This window comes from Argopecten irradians, chromosome 5 (assembly GCF_041381155.1).
Source record: "Argopecten irradians isolate NY chromosome 5, Ai_NY, whole genome shotgun sequence".
Taxonomy (NCBI): Eukaryota; Metazoa; Mollusca; class Bivalvia; order Pectinida; family Pectinidae; genus Argopecten; species Argopecten irradians.
This window is the reverse complement of record NC_091138.1, coordinates 46850233-46859315: the sequence shown is the minus strand read 5'-3', so window position 1 is coordinate 46859315 and position 9083 is coordinate 46850233. Positions and strand designations below refer to the sequence as shown.

The window sequence follows — 9083 nt, the reverse complement described above, 5'->3', positions numbered from 1 at the left end:
CAGTTTGGCACCTCTGTAGCTATCTTTGTGGCTTTAAAGAGGGTATTTAATTAATGAATACACCTTGCGTAGTTATTTACATCTCAAAGATAATCAGCTATCTCCTAGTCGACTTAAGCGTGCCCCGGGGACTTTGTTTATAATAGATTATGTGTACAGACTAGCTATTACCTACCGTCCTAGTAGTAAACTTTATAAATCGCGAGATAATTGTTGAACCGTGCGTTTACGATAATTAAATATTAATAACATGTTTATGCGTGCGGATTTAAATCAAACAGTTCTTGTTTTTGAGTGAGTGTTTTTTTTCTTGTCCGTAGCATAGCCTTAATAAAAGGTGATATTTACACAGAACCTAATGTGACCCAGTCCCTGTGGCTTATATGATATTACAACATGTGTTTTTCATATTGTTTTATGAATTAGCTGTTCACGCCTCAGTTTCGTACTTTGCGACGGGCGTGGGAAGCGGCGAGGCAGGGCTATCATTTGAACATGTTCATTTGTAGTCACCGTGGAAGTATTTTAAGCACATCGGGCTGATGGGACAAAAAAAATTCTGATAATGTCCAGAAAAAGAGAAAAATAAATATATATATATCAATGAATGTTAGACCATTCTATTAATCGATATAAGACATTTAAATGACATTTGTGACAAATTATCTACTAGTTATGAAATACGCACGTGGTTATCAATTTTAACTGGTTTGCGGTATTTGTCATTATGACGTGAACGGGTGATTAACGAGTAGGGAGCGGTCCACTTCACAACTGTCCGGAAAAGTCGCCTTGATATAAAAGCTGTGTATGAAGAGGGCTCCCCTCCGCCTAAACCTGAGACTGATTTATATAACACTAGGTTGAAATATTATATAGGGTGCGATGTTTCTTCATCATGTCACGTGATAGCCACTTAGACGTCGGGTTTGATGATGTTATCGATGAGAATCGGGAAGATCTTTTTTGCGCTCACATCTTTTAACATAGGCTTTGTTCTTTATCCCTGTTATTGACTATAAAAGTAAAACCCTTTTAATTGAATATACGATTTGTCGACTTTATTAGATGCCTTTACTTTATCGGTGGTCAAATCAGTGACATTTATGGCGAGACGAAATGCACGGAGCGTTAAGCGTGACAAAGGGATGTTCCTGAATTTATGCCAGTCACATTATTATGATTAAAAAAAAATCCAATTTACGACAACAAAGATTCTCTTTTAAAATTGCAGCTATCACCCAGTAAGAAGAAAGTGGAAGTATTTTTCTTCGTGTAAGATACTATAAAAAATCTATGGTTGATGCAATTGCCAGCATCATTCAAGCATGTCGTGTTCCTTCTGTTCCACCCGGGCGACTATTGGTACTATAACTACCAAGCATGCCTACGGCTAGTCTCATATGATCCCACCTGCACGAGGCCATTATGTTACTTAGTAGCTCATTTTCCGGGTGATAAACATTCTATTCCAAATTATAGATTAAAATTCTTCGCTCTAGAAAACATAAATACGGTTGTAACAAGGGCGCCGAACCCAGTCTACCATATCTTAGTCAATCAACATACCGTGTATTCGAAAAAGATCAAAGGAAAGATTCTCGGAAATGAAATATTGTGACGGCGATTTATGCAACATGCCAAATTTACAAAGATAAATACACCGACTCCATTTTTCCTAATTGTTCTTTAAAACTTCTTTAGATCAGAGATTTAAATGTTTATTTTTATCTTTGCTTTGACGATTAAATTTTGATATATTGGTTAAAAAGTGAACCATGCTTTCATGCGTATAAGTTTTTGCTAATCAATCATCTGAATTTATAGAAAGGACTTTCGGGCTCATTCTTTTCCTATTGCTCTAACTAGAAAAAAAGTTAATTCATAGAGATTTTTATAGTAAAATGCTTATTTTAGATTGTTTCTTCAAATTTTTTTTGAAACAATTCATATTTGATAATTAATAAAATTAATGCATTGGGATATTTATTTCCTGACAGAAGATTAATTGTCTCAAAAGAATAACTCCGATTCCGGGCTCTGTTTTGGTTTTTAGTCAATAAACAAGATGAGCAAGAGGACGGGAATGTCACATACTGTGGTCAACCCACGACACCGCTCCTTACAAAGATAATTAAAGCCCACAGGTAAATTTCAATATTGACCCTTCCAATGGACAGACTTGTGTACAAGTACGCGCCAATGAAGCATCTCGTAAAATAATTCTAGGCGAATATAAAAGACAACCCACTCAACGAAAATTGACAGCCATACAAGATTCCGTGTTTCATGAATTAATTCAATTACGCGGATGAAAATATAAACATGTTTAAATAGCACAGGTATATATGAATGACCATATGTGTTCTATTGGCGGACAGGTGCGATATAAACGACAATTTTAGTTTAACCGTGTGCGACTGTCCTCGGGTTATGAAGCTATAAATCACATGTTCAGTAAGAAGGAACTTGGAACAATGACTCATAATCATATCCCATATGTCAAAGCTAAATTAGTATTACAATAATTATATAACTCAACATCACTAACTAAGCTGGAAAATAGAAACACAATTCCTTATCCCCAGCGGATTAGAATAAATATTTATCTTCAGCAGTTGAATTGTAATAAAATATCGAAATAAACAATTTTTAACCTTATCGAAATATATGATTACTAGAAAGAATAATTACACAATATTTTCTTAATTGGGAAACAATTTTTAACAAATCAATAAATCGGTAATATATAGTAATTAATTGAAATAATCCAATTAAATTGGATATTGAAGTGTTTGGAATTTACACCAAAAATTCTACTATAGGTTTTAAGAAGTTAACGGTCCGTAAGCATTCAATATTCTGGTTGTTTATTCATCTACACATATTATAATGCATATTGATAATTAGATGGAGCCTGTCGCAAAAATAAAAAGCAACTTTTAAATTAACGTAAAACGATTTAAGCATTAAAGATTAAAACAAAGCTCCCTGGTCTCAACCCAGAAACCAATAAAAACGGGATGCAATATGCTAGCGATCATGCAGGCAGGGTGTTCGGATAAACTTACCAACGAAGATATAAAATATCTGCCATTGTTCACAAGCTTACAATATCATGAGTTTCTTGTGAAACCAATGTAGATCTCTTGTGACCGAGGGTGGCGAGAAAAACCTATTTTGCAGGTCTTACCACTAGGTGGCGATAGCTACAAAGGGAAATGGTGTGTAAACAAATCTAGACTCATTGCTCAGCCTGTACTGCCATATAAGGTATCACAAAGGCTTGCCGACAGATCAAAGGGAGCCGACAAATACTTGTTCTATATGGAAATTACTAATACCCAATATAGCGCACATTGATGAAATACACAGGTTCGATGTTATGTTTTCTACCGCTTGTTTCAAGACGAGATTGAACCGAGTAAAAAGACAATGTGTGCCATAGGAACGAATTTCTCTTCCAACCCACTTGACCTTTGCAAGCGGGCAGGTCTATCGGATCGCTGGGATTCGAGATAGACGGCAACATCAAAGGGACCCTAGTTAAAAACATTATAGTCGAGACGCATAGCAGGAATGTTTTAACCGTTGTTGCCTGTCTAAACTCTGGTGGATTCCAGTTAAAACAAACAGTCTAAAATTGATTTAACGATAAATGATTAAATTATTCTTAGCTGTGGTTGCAATATTAACTTCAATAAAAGACAACATTTAAAGAATGGCTAAAGACGTTGAGTATTCTCGTTTTTTAATTGATCTTTTCACAAGTTTGGTGACTTAAATTACTGGTGATTTAACACATTGTACATATTTCTTGCTTTTTTCGGAGTGATAATATTATTATAACTGTGAAAAGGCAAATCTTGATATTGTAAATGTAATCATATTACAAAAATATAATACTACCACATCCTTTTTATACGACTTGCACGCATTTACTCCTTCAGATGTTGTTTTCCAACATCAAAGGGAAGGCATCTAAAGGAGAAATCCTCTGTGGTGGCCTACATTTTTTAAAATGTAAATAATGGAATTGTCGACCCCCGTATTCGATGAATAGATCCTAATACCTTACTCCCATGATGACATCTTGTAGTATTGGTACTCTAGTATTTTAACATCGCATTAAACTTTCTCTCCGAAATCGAAAAAATGTAGAAATTTGGGGAAATTCGCGTGTATTTTATTCAAATCACGCCCTCTGGCGAGCCTCTGTCGGCCTGGAACCTTTTTGTAACGACGCTTTTGATTGGTCGGCCGGTTAAGTGCTTGCTGCCAATTGGGCGCTTCCCATCTGAATGTCTTCACAGAGAGTATATTCATGGCGGATTCAAAACGTGTGTGTGAGAGACAGTACATCAAAAAGTAAAGGATTGGATTGTATTTTGTGTTTTTACAATGCCGCATGTGAACTCTGGCGGCTCCGAAGACTTTTTCTCGAACGATGAAGTAAAAGTTTACAAAGATGAAGGCGAGGAAGAAAAGAGATCGTCCGAAAATTTATCCGAGGATAAACTGGGTTTGGTTACCGAAACAGAGGAGGTATGTAGTGTAGTTTGTAATTACATCAATAGGGACTGTGGTCTGTTTGATTCATCTGGGTCGTCTAGTATATGCCCCCATCATGGCCTGGATAAATATGTGACTAATATATCTGTCCATTTCAGGGCAAAAACAATAACCTTGGAGGCAGCTACGCTGGAAACGAGAAGGAGGGTGGACGCGAGGACGGTAAGTTTTAAATTCATGTCGCCTACTGGTCAACGCTGACCACTGGGTCACGGAGTTTTACATCCGATTTTCGATTTGATTTGGATATACCGGGATTCATTCTGGCTAATTCTCAATCGTCTGTGAGGTAAAAGAGCTTGTGAAACGGGACCTGTTTATGTCGTGTGTATAGGAAGTGATCTAGTGTGTAGAATTATGCACCTTTTGTTGTGGGTTTCTTTGTGTCCTCATATGCATATGAATAGCCCTGTGGCCCGGTTGACATGCCTTCGCTTCACAAAGGACTTGAATGCTATCGTATGACAAATGTGTCGGTATTTATCTTCCAATCCGAGGAAGTTTTCTTTTGAATTTATCATTATTTAATGATACCTTACGGAATTATAGTAATAAACGTCTTGTTGGCTGTGAGGATATTTTTAGTAACAGATAACTGACCAAATGTGTATAGAGGCAGTGGTCAGTGAAACGTGCTGTATTAAGGAGCCAGTTTGAATTTGAATAGCTGCCTAAAGGATTGGGTTACAGGATGGCATCATTATGTACTGAACCTGAAGGATACAGACTGTTTGAAGTTCTCGCTGCTCCATCAAGCATCCAGCCTTACAGAACACGGATAACCTGGTCATCTTTCATCTTAAATCAACGTGCACTAAAGATGTAAATTTAGATATTTTGATGATGATAAATCAGATGTTACCCCCATGACCATGCATAAATCAAGATTTATGCTAGGTAAAACTGTCTGGATAAATGCCAATGTACACAATCACACAATATGGTAAAAAAACCTGAAATTATTGATGATATCTGAATGATCAATATATATGAATATAAACAAAAAATACTACAACACTTTTACAACCGCCTATTGGAATATTTAATATTCAAACATGGTTAGAAAGGATAATGCAAATAATTTATAATTAAGAACCCTTCCATCATTTTTTTCACCGCCTGGCTGTCTCATCTGTTCAAACATATAAATTTTTGTTGCTGATAACTTTGCTGATACTGAATTTATCAAAAAACAATAAAAATTTTTATTCAGTTCCATGATGTTACAGTATGGTATTACCGTTATACCATAAAAAGACCCCTATAACATGAATCAAAGGGAAATATAAAAAAAAATTGTTTACATGAAATATCCTAATTAATCGCAAGTCAACTGGTGAATGTTCCAAGATATTATTAAATTTGTCAGCTAGAAACTTTCCAGATAGGTTTTATTTTTATTTTACACTCTTATTTTTTTTTGTCATTTAATTCAATAGTTTGACACTGACCATCTTTAATTTCTTAAGAACAAGGTTTAGGTGTATTGAATTTTTTTCCTATACCCGTGACATATGTTGTTCGATATTCTTTGCAGTTTTTTGTCCGACTGACACCGATCCAAATCTAAGGGATTGTCCCTATTTGAGGTGTGTTAGGTGATAGTACACTTCAAAGGCGTAGTGATCTCAATAATGATCAGTTTCACTTAAACCCTACGAATAATGGCCTTGGATTATTTAACCTAGGATCAACAACCACTGTACTAGATACAAGGAGACGGCACCTTGTACGACGATAAGATTTATTCTATTCTGCAGATACATTATATCAAATAGTTTACATATCACGATGTTGTAATTCTGATCACTGTAAACGAGTATTGGTACATATATATACATACAATACTTGGTGAACATGTAGAACTTTTGTATAGTTTTAATTGACAGTTTGTTTATTTTGTTAAGTTCGAAGATGAATGAATTCCAGTATGATGAAATATATATTAAAGCTAGGATTGTCAATTGTCAGAAGTTGGATTTAAGGATTTTAAGGATTTAAAGAAATGTGAAGAATTCAAACATACATGTACGTAATACAGTATTCATATTTTGTAATAATGACAATCAATATTATATGTGCTACTGTTCTGGTAATAATATAAAGAATGCATTGATTATTATTATGACAAATTTGTAAACTAACACATATCCTCAAATACTTCATCCAGTAAATGGAAAAATAGATGTAGGGTCTTATTTGCAGACATCCCCCCCTAACTCATGAAATATGTCAAAATAGTTGGGGGGGGGGTCTTATTAGTGGGAGGGGTCTTAGATGTGGGAGGGGTCTTATTTGCGGACAAACACAAACACGGTGACACACTTCTCAGCATATACAGACCTTGACGGTGACAGAGGGTCACTGCTCTGTAGTGCAATCCTACTGAAACTTTCAGCCTTGATAGTGAAACTTCAAACATAACAACTCCTGCAGGTCTTAAATGAAAATACAGTGATAACATGTCAATTAAGTCTGCCTTTAATGTCAAAGCTAAATTTGCAGCCAGCCAATTTTATAGACTTCTGGTTTTTGTCGGGTTGGATTTACTAGACACATTGCCCAGTATATATCTCACATGGTCAGGCTCCTAACACAAGACAAATAAAAATTTCTGAGAAAAGCATGAGAGAATAATGGACACATGGCATTTGTGACAGTTGTAGACAATATGTATACAAATAACAATTGTTATTTAGAACAGTTATATTAAGATAACATTTAATGAGTAAATACAACTTTTAAATATACAGAGATATGTATTTTGGCCAAAGATACATACTGTATTCGACCCAATAAGCGCCCAGGGTGTTTAAAAAATTGAAAAAATGAAAAGGTGCTAATAAGACATAATTATTGTAAATCTAGACAGTTTTGTGTAGTTTTGGTTTTTATTTATGCGTGGACAATTGAAATCAAGGCCTCAAAAAGCAGGAGGGGCGTTTATAGGGACATTGGCGCTAATTGGGTTGAATATGGCATGTAAAATATTCATTTGGACAAGGGTGAAGGACAACAATAATCTAGGGCAACAATGGACAAGGGTGAAGGACAACAATAATCTAGGGCAGTCTGGGTCAAAGGTGGGACAATCTGGGTCAAGGGCAGATAACAACTATCACATGCTAGGACAATCTTGGTCAAGGTCGTATGACAATCTGGGTCAAGGGCAGGACAGTATATAGGTCAATGGCAAACAACAATCACTAGCTAAGATGATCAGGATTCGGGTTAAGGGCAGATACCATTAAATTTCAGCTATAGGACAATCTGGGTCAAGGACATGCAGATAACTTGTTAAAAACATGAATATAAAATCATTTTTAACAAACTCAATTTATATTATGACAAGGTTTTGAGAAATTATGCAATTAGGCCAAGTAAGTGAAATTGTCAAGAGACAAGGGTAACTTGGCTTGGGCAATTGGGTCATGCATACAGTTTTATATATATATTGAAGCAAAAGTGTTGTAGTTTGCTGTTTGTAAAATGATGACTGAAAAATTGTCATCAGCAAACAGGAAGTTATTACACTATCTGATGTAATTATTTTAAATTAAGAGAATATTGGGGGCATTCACATCAACTAAGGTAAACTTTAGTTTGTGGTGATGCATGGAACTTAAATAATATTTACGTTAATCGTGATAGCCATATTTATAAACACTAAATGCATGCATATTATGTAATGATTTTGTTGTATATATGTATACAAAATTGATAAAGTGATGTTGACTTAAACATGAGCAGCATCGAAAGAGTTATGTAAGCAAGTTGTAGATTGAGTCATTTGGAAGAATGCTTTGAAATTTTTCAAAGTGGACAAACTGCAAACTTAATCTTGACATACAATTACATATCACTGCATTATTGCATATGTACAACTTACCGCCAAGTTACTTCATGTGACTACTAGCTGTGGTGACCAATTCAAGTGTTTAAGGTGTTCTGCATCGCGACAGATTAACCCTAGCTTTACACCTCTGGTTCTCCAATTTGAATTTTTCTTGGGGCAAATACCCAGTACTGATTGTGACTGTAGGTTGGTTTTTCTCTGGGAACTCCAGGTTCCCACCACTTCCGTAACCAGGCATATCCTTAAATGACCCTAGCTATTAATGCAACGTAAAATAAAAACAAACATAGACATTTACCAAGTTAATCTTCTATTTTATAGGTATCACATGCACATGTACCTAATTACTCTACAGCTCTGGGTCATGACTTAAAGATGAAGACTAACAGGCATATACAAGGGGCAGTTACATAGGTATGATCAGGCAAGGGCTATGATGGATAGTTTTTTTCACTAGAAACTTAACTCAACCTCCGGGCTCCCGACCACCAAAACCTGTAAATATATCCTTAAATGATTATGTAGGTGTAAAAGTGATGTAATAAAAAAAAACACCAAGCAACCGGACCAAATGCAGACTTGGTGAAATCGGTGGTAGTAGGTCTTTTCTGAACACCTGTAGTGAACATCTGTGAGATTGGGGAGGGGGGGGGGA

The 9083-nt window shown here is 35.6% G+C and overlaps 1 protein-coding gene across 5 annotated transcripts in view; it reads left to right on the top strand.

Moving 5' to 3' along the window:
• Window positions 1-4034: 4034 nt before the first annotated feature.
• Window positions 4035-9083, top strand: part of LOC138324056 (transcription factor 7-like 2) — a 55535-nt gene continuing 50486 nt past the window's right edge. Inside the window, exons 1-2 of one of the 5 annotated variants that reach the window (XM_069269067.1) lie at window positions 4035-4545; window positions 4671-4734. In XM_069269067.1, coding sequence (XP_069125168.1) covers window positions 4402-4545; window positions 4671-4734 — 208 coding nt within the window. In that variant the 5' untranslated portion in view covers window positions 4035-4401. The remainder of the gene's footprint in view (window positions 4546-4670; window positions 4735-9083) is intronic. The other 4 variants (XM_069269063.1, XM_069269065.1, XM_069269068.1 and 1 more) reach the window with 4 other exon arrangements.